The 18,846-nt window shown below is 46.6% G+C and overlaps 1 protein-coding gene across 8 annotated transcripts in view; it reads right to left on the reverse strand.

Annotated features, from left to right (window-relative positions):
• The window catches only part of EPN3 (epsin 3), a 36,376-nt gene that overhangs the window by 6,996 nt on the left and 10,534 nt on the right, over positions 1–18,846 (reverse strand). For 5 of the 8 annotated variants that reach the window (XM_079967413.1, XM_079967411.1, XM_079967409.1 and 2 more), the window contains exons 2-6: positions 17,827–18,523; positions 14,501–14,619; positions 2,060–2,143; positions 1,149–1,253; positions 95–272 (exon numbers count right to left, since the gene is read on the reverse strand). In XM_079967413.1, the coding sequence (XP_079823539.1) occupies positions 95–272; positions 1,149–1,253; positions 2,060–2,143; positions 14,501–14,619; positions 17,827–18,406 (1,066 nt within the window). In that variant the 5' untranslated portion in view covers positions 18,407–18,523. The remainder of the gene's footprint in view (positions 1–94; positions 273–1,148; positions 1,254–2,059; positions 2,144–14,500; positions 14,620–17,826; positions 18,524–18,846) is intronic. The other 3 variants (XM_079967408.1, XM_079967412.1, XM_079967410.1) reach the window with 3 other exon arrangements.

An 18,846-nucleotide genomic window follows, 5' to 3' on the forward strand; every position in this document is an offset into this window, starting at 1 on the left:
TAACATTTGCCCAAGCTGGCTGAAAGCATGGGTGGAATGGGAGAGGTGTGTGGGTGGAATGGAGAAAGAAGAAAGAGGCTGCAAAGATCCTTACTGTTATGCTCCCAAGAAGTAGACAAGGACAGAGCTGGAGGAGAGAAGGCTGCATCATGATTCCAAACCTCAACAGATCGATTGTTGCCCCCACCTGGAATATCCCATGGGTCAGCTGAAGTGTGGGTAGAAGTGATCGGTGCCGGTCCAAAAATGTCTGCCAGCTCCAGCACAGAAGACTGGAAAGATACAAAGGGATAAAGTGTATTAGGACCTAGAGATCCCAAGAACATGTGCACTTCAAACTGCACCAAGACTGTACAGGTTTGGAAGCTATCAAAAAAGCAGAGGGCTTCCCTCTACTCTCCCGAGGCATGGTGTTGCAATTTCTCCCTCCCTTAAGAGCTTTAGAAAGTAAAATTCTACACAAGATTCCAGGCTATGAGTGTGTGAATGGTCTCTTAATTGCTTGATGCTGTTGGATTGTTAGAGCTAACACCAATGCATGGAAGAAGCATTGGTACCTCATGTAAGCTCTTCTGAGTGTAGCAGGATCTATGTGCAATAAACAGATGAATGAAAACCACCAGTGGACTTGGCTCCAGAATACAGTGGTACCTCGGGTTAAGAACTTAATTCGTTCCGGTGGTCCATTCTTAACCTGAAACTGTTCTTAACCTGAGGTACCACTTTAGCTAATGGGGCCTCCTGCTGCCACCGCAAGATTTCTGTTCTCATCCTGAGGTAAAGTTCTTAACCTGAGGTACTATTTCTGGGTTAGCTGAATCTGTAACCCGAAGCATCTGTAACCTGAAGGGTCTGTAACCTGAAGTACCACTGTAAATGGAGTATGAGCAACTGACCAGTTTTCTTCAGTTTGACTGTTAATTTTAGGGGCAACTCTCAGGACAAATTCTCACTCTGTAACCAGCAGTGAGTGGGAAGGACTTCAGCCCCAGGATTACCAATTTGCAATTCCATCTGAAGCAGCAGCCACCGTAGATACTTCAGAGAGATCAATGGGGCTAGCACAGGTGGAATACAAAATGGCACACACCAAAGCAAGTATTTATGTATGTCCACCACAATATAACCAAGCAGCTGGTGCCTCCTACCTGACTTTTCTTGGTCTTTTCTTCTTCTTCTTCTTCCACACCCTGGTGACTTTCTTCCAATGCCCTCTGCAGTAGTGAGTTTTCTCCTTGCCATGCCCTCACTTCCTGTAATCAAAATGAACAGCCAACGGGGTATGAGCTGAATACAAGAAAAATGAAAGATTATTTCATACTGGTCATGGCCATCATTTAGGTAAGCGTGGCAACTGCCCTTTCCATTTCCATACTTCTATACCCCATGTTAAACTGTTCTCTGTTAGGAACAGTTAGTTTTTAGAACAATGTAAGTTATATTTAAAAAATACCAGCCAGAAAAGACCCAGAAGGCAGAAAGAAGCGGACATAGCTGGGCGTGAGGTAGGAATTGGGGGAGGGTGGGTCTAGAATTCTTTCATCTTAAAAAGAAAAGTGAGAAGGTTTTGAGTCCAAGGGCCAGTTGCAATTTTACATATACTTACTTGGAAATAAGCCCCATTGAGCCCCATGGGGCTTATTTTCAAGAAGATATGCTTTGGATTATGTTTGGTGTTTCATTATCAATGTGAAAAGAGGCAATTTCACCATCCTTGGACTGATTTTCAAATGTTGGGTTTCGACAAATTTCCACAACTGATCAGAGTTATCCAGAGATACCCAGTCTTGAGTTCCCAAGTCTCTGAAACTATCTCCTATGTGAGTCAATATTTCTTTCAGAACCGTGAGGACCACATGGATATTTTCTGGAAATACCAACTCTGAGGCCTGTGGCAAACGGAACAAGATGTACAGAATTTCTAGACTCTTCTGGAGATAGCAGCATTGTCTCAGAAAGGAGCCACCAAGCTTAGGCCAAAAGCTTTCCCACTTAAAGAGGCGTGAATTCAAGAAGAGGAAAGTTAAAAGTGCCCTTTCACCACCTGGGTTTGGGATACCTTCTCATGCTCCTGTTTGCTCAGGGTAAGCGCTATCTGTAATTGCAAGTCTTCATCTGTGCTGGAGACTGGAGGAAGTGGCTGCTGACAATGAAGGAGAATGGGGTAAAAGTTTGTTCCTGCTCCAGGGCTTTGGATTCAGTCATTCATTTCTGGGTCACAACCTTCCAAACCCACCCCCTTACCCTTTATAATCAAAGAGCAAGATGGCTTTGAATCCAGCCATGCAACTGTTCAACTAGCTTTGCCCATTTAGATACCCATCCCACAAATCTTTAATGCCTATTCTTTCACAAAGTTTGCAGTCCCTCCCCTCCAACCCTTGCTTCTATTTCTTTCCACCCACACCCATATATTTACACATGGCTTGCTTACAATAATGCTAAATCACCTCTCAGCAAAAAAATAATAATAAAAAGCAGCTGCTGCCCAAACATTAAAAATACAAGCATCCAAATAAATCCATAAAACAGTAACTAAATAAAAGCAACCGTCACCAGGACATGAATGAGAGCAGCTAGGTTTCTATATTTCAGTCATAGGAGGTGCAGATGGTGAACTAACTAGAGCTGGCACTCTGATTCATGGCCACCACCTGAGAATCTAGGAGCATCCTCAAACTATGAACCTTATGGATGTGTGTGATCCTAATCAAGCACTGGCATTTCCTCAGCCAACAGACATTTCAGCCAAGTTCTCCAGATACTAATCTCTCAAGTCCTTGCCCTGAAATGGCAGGAGTTACTTTCATTTAATTTGTTAAAGATTTCTACACTACCCTTTGATTACAATTGTCCGGATACTTTACAATAGGTAAAGGTTAAAGACTGGCCTACAGTTACCCAAGGTCAGCCAGGTCTATTGGGGCTCCCCCCCCCCCCCCCGCTTCCCAGCAGGAGATGAATCATTTCCTCATTTGAGACAGAAACCCTAAAAGCAGTATTCACTCTTCTGCCATTCAGACTGGCCAGCCTTCCTTAGCTGGTCACCTTCTGCCAGGAAGGTCAATAACTGAAGAGGCATAGGGTTGTATTCAGTGCTGAGCCTGCTGTGCCCTGCTCATGAAACAGAACTTCTTCCTCCTCTCCTCCTCCTGGTCTGTATGCCCCAGAATTCTGCTCCAGAGGGTCCCCTAACTCTCTGGAGCACATCTTGACTGTGTCTGGGATGCAGGGGGAAGAAAAGGAAGGGGAAATCCTATTGTATGAGCAGAACAGCAGCATTGGCTACAACCCATGTTCTGCTTCTGTCCCAGAAATGTCTCAGTACCTCATCTGCTCAGTACCTCAAGTGAAATCAACGGAAGCTCATCCAAGCAACCTTGAGTAGCAGTGGCAGGACACTGAGCTCAATGTGACATCCAAGTCATGGCAGATGTGACTCAGTTTATCTGCAAAATGTTTTGCAAAGAAGTTGCAGTAGGCTACTGATGGTTCTGTGGCTGGGATGCGGAACAAGTGGTCCTCTAGAGATGTTGCTAGGCTACAACTCCCATCATCCCTGACCATAGGCAGTGCTGGCTGAGGTTGATGGAAGCTGGAGTCCAACAACAGCATCTCTTAAGTCCACAAGTTCACCATTCCCATTATATGTGTTCATCAATGGATGGTTTTTTTCTGCGGGAGCACTGCCATGGCAGCAGGGAGGTTTTTGTGCATTTCCTACAAAGCCAGAAAGCTTTCCTTTGCCCTACTAGACCACTCAAGTGCAAACACCTACATATAAGAAAACAATCCCAGTAACCTTGCACAGACCTATAACGCCAAGATCTCAATCTACAATTAACAATAATGCACCAACAGCTTGTCATGTTGCACCCAACGACTTTCTACAGCTTTCTTTTTCTTTTTTAACCCTGGTGCCTGCCTACAGCTTTGGTTTTTGTATGGACTTTTAGCAAGCTGGCTGGCTTCCCAAGGTAATGTAACCTGAGAGCTTGCCTTGCTGGCTGCTATGACCCTTCTGTCCTTTCTTCGGGCTGAAGCTTATCAAGAGTCGTTCCAAAACCCAGTTCCCTACAAGGAGGCTGATCAGCAAGCAAACAGACGGTGGCACCAGCAGGGACGGCTGCTTTGTTACCCTAATAATGGGGGAAAGCACAATCACACTTTTGTGGCAATACAAACAACAGTCATCACCATTCCTTGCAGAGACACGGCCCCTTCAGGCACCATAGTTAACGCTGCCTCGAGAAAGACTGTTACAAGCAGCAATCATTGATCTCATGCTTTTAATTTGCCAAATGCTTCACAGAACTTATTGTCTTTGGCCCCACTCTGGTTCTAGCTGAGTGTGGGGAAAAGGTGGTTCCAGGTAAGGATACAGGTCTCCACATCCATTAGAAAGGCACATCCCGCCAATTCAGCCAACCAGCATTATGGTGCAAGCAAAGATGTCTATGTCAGCCATTGTGTTCCAAATCTCACCCAAGAAACTGTCTGATCTCTGCCCCTGGCAACTCCTACGCAAACACAAATAGTAGTTAAAAAGGGGAAAAACAAGATCCCAGTGCTAGCTGACCTAGATGTTCCTCCACCGAACAAAACCATCAGTCATCTCCTTTCTTTTGACTTGGGCTGTGACCATACCAGAATCACTGCCATTGGGGAAAAAACTGTCCTTGGTCATGTGTTCCTTAATGTATTGTTTCATTGTTGGCCCAGCACAGAATGTTTCAAGGAACTCGGTGAGCTTTTCACATTGCAACCCTGCATACTGTACGTAACTGGGGTTCCTTGTTCCTGGTGAATGTTGCTCTTTTCCCTATTTAGCAAGGTGTTGCAGGGGAAGATTTAGTGACTTTTTAAAATGACTCCAGAGTTGCGCACAGGTTTAAACAGGCCTTCTTTAAACATTGCTAAATACAATGTGGATATTTCTGCATTCCAAAATTACTACATTTGCATATGTAATTGCTTCCCATTCTGATTTAAATAATAATAATTGTGATGAACAAAGCAGGAATAAGGGACCCAGGAAAAACTAAGGCACTGCATAATATGTCCCGTGGGTTAAAGCCTCAGCGCCTAGGACTTGCCGATCGAAAGGTCGGCGGTTCGAATCCCTGCGGCGGGGTGCGCTCCCGCTGCTTGGTCCCAGCGCCTGCCAACCTAGCAGTTCGAAAGCACCTCTGGGTGCAAGTAGATAAATAGGGACCGCTTACCAGCGGGAAGGTAAATGGCGTTTCCGTGTGTGGCTCTGGCTCGCCAGAGCAGCGATGTCACGCTGGCCACGTGACCCGGAAGTGTCTGCGGACAGCGCTGGCCCCTGGCCTCTTGAGTGAGATGGGCGCACAACCCCAGAGTCTGTCAAGACTGGCCCGTATGGGCAGGGGTACCTTTACCTTTACCTTTATATTCAAGTGATGTACTGCTAAGCCTGCTATGTATTTTGAGATACAAATTCCCGTATTAAAAGAAACCCCAGAAGTAGAATACACAAATCAAGATGGGACATGAATACACAGTGATATTGGATGCAAGTTTTGAATGGGAAGCAGAATTTTCCTGCCACTCTCCGAAACCTGAGCATTTGAGAGAGAGAGCAAGAGAGCGCGTTGAAAGGCACATCAAGTATGGGTTGGGTCTTGTTGACCCTAGTAAAGCTGTTTAACCCACAGCGCCACCCGCGTCCCTTAAGGGGATGCTTATGTTGCAATAAAGAAACGTGAGCACAAAGCTAATAATACAGTAAACTACAGGAACTAGACAATGCAGGAGGTGAATGTGCTATCCCACCTTACGGTTTTTCTTTACTGTCTATAATCCTGCACTCCCAACCACCCCAACCTATTTTGTTTTCATGAAAACTCCTTCATCACACACAGCTGAGCTGTTTCAGCCTTTAACTACTGAGAAATGTCTACCCAATACAGGTGATACAAAGGCAACAAGTCCAAACTAGTTACTTGTGGAGAAGCACAATGCAGTCATGTGCAAACTTTAAGCTCTCAGAATGCCCGTGCCTAACATGATCGCCCCTAGGCAGTCATTCTAGCATACTGCCAACTGGTAGACAGCTTGTAGCTAACTTGCCAGCTGGCAGCTAATTTGGGCTCATTATTGACTGGAAAGCACAGGTAGTGAAGGCAATGGTACTAAAAATGATGTGTTTCCTTGTCTGTTTTCTTACACTGGGGGGGGGGCAGGGTGTGGAACCCTTCAAATCCTTCACCAACTAGGAAACAGTCTAGCTTTGTAGTAGGGACATTTGCTGGCAGGAACAAACCCTTGGCTTAACTCCAGGTGAAGCACACAGTAATAATGCAATTTAGTACAGGACTTCTCAAGGGTGTTCGCACACTGCGTTCAACAAGTGTACCATCTGTGTACACAAGCAGTTGAGCCTTGCACTCGTGCAATAACCTGCATGTAACATTCAACCTATGTGTTCAATAGGTGAGCTGTACAGATCAACAAACATACACACTTTCACACAAACACATGTGCTTGTGTAGAGGCACCTTGTAGCTGTGTTCAGTGGGATGTGTGAACAAGCCTTCAGTCCACTCTTTATCAGTCCAGTGATCCAACCCACAATGCTACAGAGCCCTGACACCGATGTGAACACCATCGCAGGGCCCCTGGTGAGTTGTGGTGGGAACAGGTGATATGAAAACTATGAGATCAGTATGAGGATGGCCTGAGCCTTAATGCTCACCCCAAGGAATCTCCACTGGCACAGGGGCTGCAGAATGCTGGGGAGCCACAATAGAGTCAGCACCTATTCAGAATGGAGCTCTGCCAGTATAATGTACAAAACAGGGAGTGAACCAATCCCTAGATACAAGGCATAAGAGGTTAGCTGAGCTTTTAAGTAAAGAAAAAAACCTTACAGCGAACAGAATTCATCAGTATGTGTGTCGGCACAATTGTGTTTCCCAACAAATATAAATCAGCCCCCAAACTAAGTATCAGGGAAACGAAAGGAGGGCTTCTGGAGGTAAGAAAGGAGCAAAAGCGAGTCTACTCTAAGGAGGAAAAGGGGAAGGTGAGTGACTTTGGAGGGGGCGGGATAATAATAGAACACATCATGCTAAATGTGCATGTGTGAGTTTCATTTGTCATCCCCAGTATGAAAACAGAAATTGCTGTGTAGGAGAGAACAAAGGGTTATAGCTGCCATTAGGTATCACTGGCCTGTTTTCCAACTCTGCACCTAACAATTAAAACAATTAGAAGGATATGACTGCATCCTCATGATTATACTGTGGGGCGGCCTAGTCATTTTGCTGCATCACAGAATGGAAGGGTTAGCCATCCTTTTCCAGGTTAAAGGGATTAAGCCCTGATTGTTACTACAGCTCTTCCGATACTTTAGCCACACCCTCACACTGACCCACTGACCCACCACCCATTCTGTTTTTCCCTCCTTCTGGATCCCTATTGGGGCAGGGACTGACTGACTGACTGGCCTGGAAGAAGGACAGCACTGTTACCCCAAAGGTGGACTCTTGCTTTAGAGGAATTAATTTTTGAGATATTATTTGTATTTGTGTTGTTGTTGTTGTTGTTGTTGTTGTTGTTGTTTGGGAATGGACTGGTTATGTCGCCTATCAATTAAGCCCCCCTCTAGTAAGTTTAGAGTTGTTATCACAAAGACCAACACAAGTGTCTCCCCCACTGGAGGTTAATAAGAAGGGGAAGGGGGATAAAGTAAGAAAAGGTCCCACATGCTGAAACCAACTATTGGCCTGAGAATATCCCTGAGGTCCCCAACGTAGCACTCGTGGGCCCCATGGTGCCTTTTGACACCTCCCCATAGTCATTAATTTTGGGGAGGTGTTCTTGTTTTTTTGCCAGTTCCCCCACCTTGAGCACTGCCAGCTGTGAAACTGATACTTTGTAGCACCCCTAGCATGTTCAATTGCTCAAAATTTGGGGACTTGGTAGAACTTCTCCCTCATCTTCCCATAATCCCACCTGCATTGCACAGACTGAAGGTGGTGGTACTCAGGGAAGTTAACATGAGAGTGAGACAGGAGTCCATGTGGTGTAGCAACCAGCCCTTACATGACTAAGGAGACTCTGCTGTTAAACTAGTGTCTGAACTAGCTGTCCGTGTCACCATATTTTAGCCTGACCCACCCTGCGGGGTTGTTGTGAGGGTGAAAAAAGGAACGAGCCCCCATTTACACATCCTTGAACCTCTTGCACTTCCTGGTGCAACTGGACTTCTCCGCGACCCTTCCCCTCTGCAGGGAGGTGGGACCAATTCGGATGGTCCGCCCCCGCCACTTAATGGATCCAAATGGTTTCCAGAGAGTGGTAGGGGATGCTTTATCCCATGTTGATGGCCTTTCAGCTGATTCCCTGGTGGCCCGCTGGAATGCGGAGTTAACCAGGGCTATCGACTGTCTGGCTCCGAAGCGCCCTCTCCGATTGCATGGAGCCCGGACAGCTCCGTGGTTTTCTTCGGAGCTGAGGGCGATGAAACAATCGCTGAGACGGCTAGAGCGTCGGTGGCAAAAAACTCACTCCGAATCTGACCGGACACAGGTTAGAGCTCAACATCGAGCCTACCAAGTGGCGATAGCGACGGCGAAGAAGACTTTCTTCACCACCTCTATTGCATCTGCAGAAAATAGTAGCAGGAGACTCTTTCAGGTGGTTCGTAATTTAACGGAACCACCTTTACCACCGGGGCCTTGTAAAGACCCCAAGATCTCCTGCAACGATTTTGCAAAGTTTTTTGCAGATAAAATCACTCATATTCGGAAGGAGCTAGACACCACCGTGGGAGCAGTGCCGGGGCGGGAGAGTGCTAGAGCTCTGTCTGGTCAAGTTGCATGGAATAAATTTCAATCCGTTACCCCCGAGGATGTGGACAGGCTGCTTGGACGCGTGAAACCAACCACCTGTCTCCTGGATCCTTGCCCATCCTGGCTAATAAAAGCAAGCCGGGAAGGGCTGGGCGATGGGCTCTGCGGGGTGGTGAATGCTTCCCTCTGTGAGGGAACATTCCCAGATCCGCTGAAAGAGGCGGTCATTAAACCGCTTCTTAAAAAAACATCTTTAGACCCGGCCAGTATGGCCAACTATCGCCCAGTCTCAAATCTTCCTTTCTTGGGCAAGGTGATTGAGCGCGTGGTTGCTGAACAACTCCAGGCACGCCTGGAGGATGCGGACCATTTGGATCCCTTCCAATCGGGATTCAGGCCTCATCATGGGACTGAAACTGCCTTGGTCGCGCTGGTTGATGATCTCCGGCGAGCTAGGGACAAAGGTGAGAGTTGTTTCCTAGTTCTGCTGGATCTCTCAGCGGCCTTTGATACAATCAACCATAACATCCTTCTGGACCGTCTAGAGGGGCTGGGAGCTGGGGGCACTGTTATACAGTGGTTTCGCTCCTTCCTCCTGGGCCGTGTTCAGAAAGTGATGGTGTGGAGGACTCCCTGGTCCTGAATAGGGTAACTGTGCCCCTGAAGGACCAGGTGCGCAGCCTGGGAGTCATTTTGGACTCACAGCTGTCCATGGAGGCGCAGGTCAATTCTGTATCCAGGGCAGCTGTCTACCAACTCCACCTGGTACGCAGGCTGAGACCCTACCTGCCTGCGGACTGTCTCGCCAGAGTGGTGCATGCTCTAGTTATCTCCCGCTTGGACTACTGCAATGCGCTCTACGTGGGGCTACCTTTGAAGGTGACTCGGAAACTACAACTAATCCAGAATGTGGCAGCTAGACTGGTGACTGGGGGCGGCCGCCGAGACCACATAACACCGGTCTTGAAAGACCTACATTGGCTCCCAGTACATTTCCGAGCACAATTCCGAGCACCTTTAAAGCCCTAAACGGCCTCGGCCCAGTATACCTGAAGGAGCGTCTCCACCTTCATCGTTCTGCCCGGACGCTGAGGTCCAGTGCCGAGGGCCTTCTGGCGGTTCCCTCATTGCGAGAAGCAAAGCTACAGGGAACCAGGCAGAGGGCCTTCTCGGTCGTGGCGCCTGCCCTGTGGAACGCCCTCCCATCAGATGTCAAAGCAATAAATAACTACCTGACATTCAGAAGACATCTTAAGGCAGCCCTGTTCAGGGAAGTTTTTAATCTGTGATATTTTAGTGTATTTTTGGTTTTTATGGAAGCCGCCCAGAGTGGCTGGGGAGACCCAGCCAGATGAGCGGGGTACAAATAATAAATTATTATTATTATTATTATTATTAGAGGAATTGCGAAAGACAATACATTGCCATCTTTGAATTTCATCTCCATTACTCATCAAGGAACACACAGTAGCAAGCCCCAAGGTCTCCTTAGCTAGAAAGGTAGGAGACTGTTTAGTTGGCACTTCCGTGAAGTGCACAAATGGAGTCTGGTGTATCCAAGCATAAAAGGGCACACTGCAGGCATGATTCAGTGAGACTTAAAGATCCTTACTTTCAGGAGCAGAGGAAGAACATTACTCTGCATGACAGAGGATGGCCCAGGTAGGTGAGAATGCTGTCACTTCCACTTGGCTGTGCAAGTTTGTTAAGGACGCAAATAGCCTTCCCTTCCTCCCCTGCCTGGCTTCTTCACAGTGGTGGAAATTCTGAGAGCTGAGATTCCGAGAGTTCTCTTGCTCCAGACCAGACACCCTTCGCCCTCGGAAATCTCACACCTTTAAGGGATGCTTCCCATTTTGCATTTCCAATCTCACATAATAGTTGGAAGCAGCTCTGCACAGGTCCAGAATATGTGAAACTGGACAAAACATTGTAGGTATTAAATTTACAGCACTTGCAGTCTCCATACTTTATTATAGTCATGTGTGGTGCAGGGTGACCACCAGTAAATATATATATATCGACAAACACCACCAAAACAAAAGGACATGGAATTAGATAAAATTGGATGCAGTGAGTTATATGCATTGATAGAAATTTAGAAACAATTACTGTAAGAGTTCAATAGATATATAATGGGAGGAATTCATCTTAGAGCTAAGGAGACTGCTCTGTCAGTGCAAACATTTTCTGCTTGCCTGATGGAACGATCTGCCCTCTCCTCCCCGCATGTGGGGTTCTCCTGATTCCCCTGCCAAACCAATTTGTGGGGGGGGGGAGCCACATTGCACTAGCAGAAGTCAATGTGCGGCCTTGCACTGGCAAGACTTGCCAGCTGAATCCAGCTCCACGCATCTCACATATCAGGGAAGACTATGGCCGGGTGACCTGGGTACCTATTGAGTTTACTGCCCAGGTGTTCACAGTTGATGGACAGTGCCTAACCCCCTGGTCTCCCTTTTTGTTGTTCCTCGTCTTTAAACATTCTTGGACCAGACCTCAAACAGAGGGATCCTTCAAGTAAAGGACTATCCTCTAACAGCCTTTCAAATAGAGGATGCAAAGTAGGACTCATGACCATCCTAGAGAGGTGGTTCTCAAGAGTAAATATTTTCTGACTGTTCCTGAACGCCATAGGAAACAAAGGGGTTCAATGGGGCTAATCTATTGGGGCAAATGGGACATTGTACCAACAAACTCAGTCTGCCCACAAAAAGCCACCATCTGCCTGCCTTCTTAAAACCAGTTCAGCGGGTTGGCGCTGGCTACCAGCTTCCTCTCAGTGTTGCCCTTGTAGAACTTAGCAGGGAGAAAGACGGAGACAGAACTAGAATCACTTTGCTGCTGTGGCAAAAAGAAATATATTGGGCAAGAGTGAAGAAAGCAGCCGTTCAGGGCTCCTGTTCAGGAACAAATTATAATTTGCACCACACACTTTGAGGGTCTCTTGGTCAATCTTCTATTCAGTCCAGTGAATTTGGCTGATCCACAGTGATGGGCAGTGAGCACTCCTTTCATTCAGTGAACTTTGTAGGGGGTCTTTACCCCCAAACACAAACCCACCCTTTAGGACACTTCATTTCATTGTGCTCAGTGCTCATAAAGCAACCCTGATAAACAAGCTCTCTCCCACTCTAGTTCAGTTTCTTTGCCCTCCAATTCTTTAATTTCCGAATCTCATCTCTGAGATGGCGCTCCTGCTCAGCAAATGAATTGATAAGCTGTCTCTTAAGGCTTGGGTTCCATTTTCCTCAGTGAAGCTCATGGATAATTGGGCAAATCATTCACCAAATTAGAGTAGGTCCAAAAGACCTGTGGAACTCTTCTATGGGAACAGAAGGACTATACAGTGGTACCTCGGGTTACATACGCTTCAGGTTAAATATGCTTCAGGTTACAGACTCCGCTAACCCAGAAATAGTATCTCGGGTTAAGAACTTTGCTTCAGGGTGAGAACAGAAATTGCGTGGCAGCAGCGGGAGGCTCCATTAGCTAAAGTGGTGCTTCAGGTTAAGAACAGTTTCAGGTTAAGATCGGACCTCCGGAACGAAGTAAGTACTTAACCCGAGGCACCACTGTATTGGGATGGGGGGTTGCCTTCAAAAGTTATCTCTCAGAAATTCTAGGAATCCTGTTCCCAGAATGCCATGCTGACACAGGAGCTGTTCCCCAGCCTTTCAACTAGCTATGCTGACAGAGAGAAGTGATGTTGACATTGACCGATTTCTCCTAGAGCTTCTCTTAGCTATCAAGCCATTCCCCTAAGTAAGCAAACAATGGCCATATATCCATCAAGCCCAGGGAGCAATATATTATTATTAAAATGAAATGCAGTAGATGGTGGTCTGTTCTCGATTACTCTGTGAGATGGCTTCATTTAAAATAATGTAGATTCAGATTAAAGGCTTGTGCCAAGTTTCCCATGAAGATACTTCTCAGGGCCGACATCCAAAATCCATGTTGAGTTATTGTTACATCTTAGCATGGCTAAGATGAAGATTATTGTTACAAGAAGAATATCCATGGACATTTTTGCCCACGAAGCAATACATTCAAAGTGTGCCCAATGGAGAAGTGATAATTAGGCTCCCTAAGAGACTAGGATGTGAGCTGGCTTTAGCAACGTGTGTGGTAAAGACACACTGTGTATACTGTGTATAGCTTATGTGCTTTTTCAAGGAAACAGGTCTTCACAAGAATATGCTGGTGAGATACTTTCATTCAAAGCTTGAGAGAAGCATGTAAGCTGTTAAGTGTGGGATCCCAGCCCCTTCAGCCAACTTTTCAAGACTAAGGCAGTCTTTCCCTTGCCACCTTCATGCTTCTCCAATGTCACTACTCGTGTCACTTGACATAAGAAAGGCCCTCAGAGCTAATCTTGTGTTTGGTGCATGTAAACAAATGCTTGGGCTACCTCGAAAGGGAGAAGCAGATCAGCTGATAGGAAGGCTGCTCGTGGAAAGCGTACAAAGGGACTAGGTCGCTGGACTGCAACGGTGAAAGTCATTTTAAATTAAGCAAAACCAAAAGAGCAGATTCAGAGCTTAAGAAGCACCACCAGTCAAAATGGCAGATCGCTTCTCTGTCAGTGCTTCTTTCTAACGTCCAAAGGAGAACTTGCTCAGATGAATTGCAGAGGCAAGAGGAGTGGGCATTAGGAGAAGCTCTGGAAACCGAATGTGAAAATGCAACATTTGATTTAGCTGCAAGGTGGTGAGTGAAGTCCTTCGTTGAACCTCCATATTGCAGAGCGCAAAACACAATGAAAAGGAAGTGTGTATTCCCTTTCCCTGTGAAGTATCCAGAAGTGCTATGTAGGAGGCACTCCTGCAGCAGCTAAATGCTACATTGAGCCTCAACCAGTATCCAAAAGACCTACATAGTTCATAGTGGGCTATGTTCTGTCCCTGCCATTTACAGTGCCTAAGAGAAATAGCTGGCTGTTGATAGCTGCCATGAAAAAAACAGCAGGCACAGTTAACAACATTGAAAGCCTAAGTGAGAGATTCCTACATATAAGATCACTGCTGCAATCCATGAAGCACTGACCCATTGTAATAGCCATTCCTTTCCGTGTCAGGTGCATTGCTCCCAGACCACACAAAGCTCCAAAATGCAGTACAAGCTACACAAAATTACTCCAACTGAGATTGACTTAACTCTCAAAACAAGGGCACATAGGATTGGAGTCCTAGTCCTTTTAATTTCATTAAATATGAGCCTTAAAGGACCTTCATCATGAAGAAGGGAAGATGGAAGGTACAGGCTGCCGCTTCGTCTATAATAGCTTTATCTTCCTGATTTAAAGCACACTCGAGTCTACCGTCAAAAGGTGAATATGTGCCCGCAGTATAAGAATGCTAAATCAACAAAGCAATAAATACCCATCATGATGTCCTGAGCTGATGAGGCTTACATGGAGCAGCCAATAAGAGATGAGAGCCGCACTTACAGCAGTGGGAAGCATCCACAAATCTCTAACATGACTTTCTTACTGGTAGTTTTTCACTGATTTAGAGGATGGGGACATGTGGCCCTGGAGATATTGTTGAGCTCTAACCATCATCAGCCCCAGCCAACTGGTCAGTGATGGTGCATGTTGGGAGTCCAGACCCAGCTACTTCACCCCTTATTTAAACCCCTGGTTTAAAACAGGACCTAGAAGGAAGCTGAAACATTACCTTCTCTGCCTCTTCTCGACTCATGGCCAGGGCAAGTTGGAGCTGGAGCTCCTCCTCTCCAGTCGTCTGTGGCCTTGCCTGCTCCAGGTCAGAATTGAACCGAGGGGATGAGGAAGAGGCTGAGGGACAAGAAAGAGATGAATTAATGCTGCAAATGGGATGGAGCCCAGCTGGGGGCTGCTGAACATGGTCCATAGCCATTCCAGAATCTGACATTTGCCTGGGTTTTGCAACAAATGGCCTTTCCCATTCTACCCCCTTCCCCTCCTTTTGCAGGTTAAGTTCATGATTTTAGACTGCAGGTCCAAGTTATTAAACTGCTGGTCCAGGGGAAAGGTTATACCTCATTAATGGAACATCTGTAATGCACACACAGAAGGGTCCAGGTTCAGTCCGTGGCATCTCCAGGTAGGGGTGGGAGAGACACCCTGTCTGAAACCCTGGTGACTGGATAGCTCAGTGGGTTAGAGCATGGTGCCAATAATGCCAAGGTTGCAGGTTTGATCCCTGTATGGGACGGCTGCATATTCTTGCATTACAGGGGGTTGGACTAGATGTTCCTGAGGGTCCCTTCCAACTCTACACTTCTACAGTTCTATGAGTCGGTGCCAGTCATTGTGGACCAATGGATTGACTCGGCACAAGGCAGCTTTTCATATTCCTATGTTCATATGAGGGGCAATGGGAAGAGCCGGAGGAAGAGGAGCCCTTTTGTGCGCAATTGCATTCTGCTCTAGGAACTTGAAGGTTCCTGTTGTGTTTCCACAGCATCATCCTTCTTGAGGATGACAAGAGTAGCAAAAGTATGTTGCTGGCTGCCTATGTTAAGGAATCCTGATGTACCAGGACAGCGACCAAGGGACTATATGATCCAGCTATTATAGGCAGGTTCCAATGGGAGGAATTCAACATTGCAACTAAGGAGATACAAGCATTTCTGCTTGTCTGGTGGAACAATCTCGCCTCTTCTCCCTCTGTGCAGTTCCTGCCGGTTCTCTTGACTGCCCCCTGCCCCCTGGAGCTAATTTGTGGGGGAGAAGAAGAGAGGGGGCTTGTGGAAGTCCTTGTACAGGCTCCACTAGTGGGAATCTGAACACTACGTCCCTAAGTCAGGCTACACTGCCAAGCGGCAGCTCTCCAGAGTTTCAGGCAGGTGTCTCTACCAGTGGTGGGTGTGTGTGCGTGTGTCACTTTGTCTCATGCACAGTGAAGTCAAAGGAGTCATCTATATCAGGGCTGTCCAACTCCCAAAAGACTGCGATCTACTCACAGTATAAAAAAACTGACAGTGATCTACCCATTGTCATTGAAGCCAAAGTTGTTGAGATTTTTAAAAATTATTATTATCTATACGTATTATCTATATAGATAATAATATTATAGACTTAAAGCAGAATCCTACCTTGTAAATCCCACTATGTTGAATGGGGCTTATTCCCAGATAAGCAGGAATAAAATCACACCCTCAGATGGCAATCCAATGGCAATCCAATTGAACTGACAGGAAGCTCCATTGAACGAGGGGTACTTGCTTTGCATCATAGACATATCCTTTGAAAACTAAAGTTTTGACTCTAAAGTTGAAGTTGTAACAGCAACTAGCTAGCAAAAATTCCAAGAATTGGAATCCTCCAAGATAAACATATCCTTCTGTATTTATTTTTTAAAATCACATCACCACCTGCTCTAATTCCAATTCACCTATCTGCATAGCTTGTTTGCATATCAGTTAAATGTGCTGGGCTGAAAAATAATGTGGGCAGAAATGTGGAGGCCAAAAGGTTGGTGGTCTCCAAGGATTGGGTACCTGTTCCCCTTCAGATGTGTTTGGACTCCAGTTCCCATCAGCCTCAGCCAGCACGGCCAATGGTTGGGAGTGATGGGACTGGTAGTCCAGCAACATCTGGAGAGCTTCAGGTTCTACATACAGAACAGAGGACCCTAGAAACAGCTTCATATAGCTGGTTCTGCATGCCCAGGTCTTAATACACAGAGGCAACAATCACCCCAATCTCATTCTTATACTTGCCCTACCTGCATCAAGAGACTGGTCACCCCTGTTGCTGCAGTGATATGAATTTCAATCTCAGACCACTGAGGCATAGGTAATGCCAAGGTGGAAATCTATTATGTAGATTGGCCCCCAAGGACCCCTTTACAAAATTCTTAAATCCAAGGCACCTCTTTGTAGGAGTTAACACGAAACCCATTTGTAGATTGTAATGTGTAGTGATAGCATATGTGTAATGTGCATGCTTTTAAAATCTGATGCCAATTACTGTTTAGCACTATCATGCGACTTGATTATCTGCCTGTGCATTGCATGTCATTTCCATAGGAGAATCTTCTTTTTAAGAACTGCATAATGCATGGGTGGGGAATCTGTCCTTTGGATGTTGTTGGGCTCCAACTCCCATCAGCCCCAGACAACACGGCCAATAGTCAGGGATGAAGGGAGCGGTAATACAACTAAAGCCACAGGTTCCCAACACCTGTTGTAATGTAAATGCCCCTGTACTACCTACAGCAGGCATCGTAACACAGCACTTACAATCTTCCACCTAATCCTATTTCTCCCTGCAACTTCTCCCAAGTTCTGTCTTCACAGCTATGAATGAAGGTTCTGCTTGGAACTTGGAAAGCAGCAAGGAAATTGGTTGGAGCTTCCAGAGATTCTGAAGGCAGAAATGTCAAGAAGAATTTCTGCACTCTGCACAGCTCATGGTTTCTCTTCATGGGCTCTTCACGAGAGCCAGTGTGGTGTAGTGGTTAAGAGCGGTAGACTTGTAATCTGGTGAACCAGGTTCGCTTCCCCGCTCCTCCACATGCAGCTGCTGGGTGACCTTGGGCTAGTCACACTTCTTTGAAGTATTTCAGCCCTACTCACCTCACAGAGTGTTTGTTGTCAGAGAGGAAGGGAAAGGAGAATGTTAGCCGCTTTGAGACTCCTTCGGGTAGTGATAAAGCGGGATATCAAATCCAAATTCTTTCTTATCCATTCCACCCAGCTGCCCTTTACTTCCCAACTGCAATGCTAAGTAATGGCAGGAATGGTCCTGCCAACTTTCCTTATTCGATCATAGGGGAAACGTAGAATACCTTCTCCGGAATGCGTATCTTGAAAACCGCACACATACGTATTCTGTTCCACCCACACGACCAGGTGCCCCAACAACTCCCCACCTGGGAAACCAAGACCATTCACAGATGATACGAGGCATTCATGCAGACCGCTCCACTGGCAAGGGTGGTGGTCAGAAATGCAGCCACACATCTTGATCCACCATAGACAAGGCAGCTCACCCATGACACACTGCACTACTCACAATTAAAGGAGGACGGAGACTCTCTCGACCTGCCGTAGTCTTCTCCGTACTGTGATGCCCGCCGCCCATAGGCAAGCTGCTGGCTGTTGCTGCTGCTAATCCCCATGCCTTCGAGAGACATCCGCTCTTTGGTTTTCAGGGCGTAGGCTCTCTCCTGCTTCAGTCTCTCCTCATCCTTCAGCAAGCCCATCACTTGCTTTACCTTTTCCCGGACATTGATGCCCTGGTCCTTGCCATCGCGGTCTATGTACTGGAACTCCTTTAAGGTCTGGATGGTGTACAGGTTCTCCCGGCACTGGTGAGCCACCTTCTCTGAGCCAGTTTTGATGAGGTAGTCCAGAAGAGTCAGCGCCTTGTAGACATGGCGCCAGTTCTTGCCACTGTCGTTCAGCCGCCTCCAGATCATGGTCATGACCTCGGCAAATGCCACGGTGTTGAAGGTCAGGTCTGCAATCTCGGACATCAAGGAGCTCGGGGGGCCCCAGGGGTCATTGGAGGTGGCCTCGCGCACCTTGATCTCTGCCTCAGAGTAATTGTGCACAATGTTTTTCACCTGCCGGCGCAAGGCAGAAGTAGTCATGGTTGAGCCCTGGAGGAAGATCTCGGCTTGCAGAAAGGAATGGCTGGACTGGAACCCAGAAAGAGAATCAAAACCTTGGTGTAATCAATTAGAAAGATGGTGATTCTTCAGGTTGATCTGGAAAAAAAGGCAATGAGATATGCATTAGGGCTGTTGACCAGTTCATGTCAGCCAATAGATTTGTTGGCATCCGTCTGTCTCAGGAGACTATGGAAGAGTGCACCTCCAGGGGTAAAGTCAACCCTGCAAATGGGACAGACATGTTTTATTGCAGGTGGGGCAGATAAAGGCTTTGACCAGTAAATCAATACATGTAAATCAGAATATTCATTTACCTACAGAGGCAGATTTTCTTCCCCTCATACAGAGCCAATGTATGAGGGGGTGAAAGGGCCAGTGAGAAGTGTGGCCTAGGGGAGTTTTGAGAGGCAGACAGAAAA

Source organism: Podarcis cretensis (assembly GCF_951804945.1).
Source record: "Podarcis cretensis genome assembly, chromosome: 2".
Classification (NCBI taxonomy): domain Eukaryota; kingdom Metazoa; phylum Chordata; class Lepidosauria; order Squamata; family Lacertidae; genus Podarcis; species Podarcis cretensis.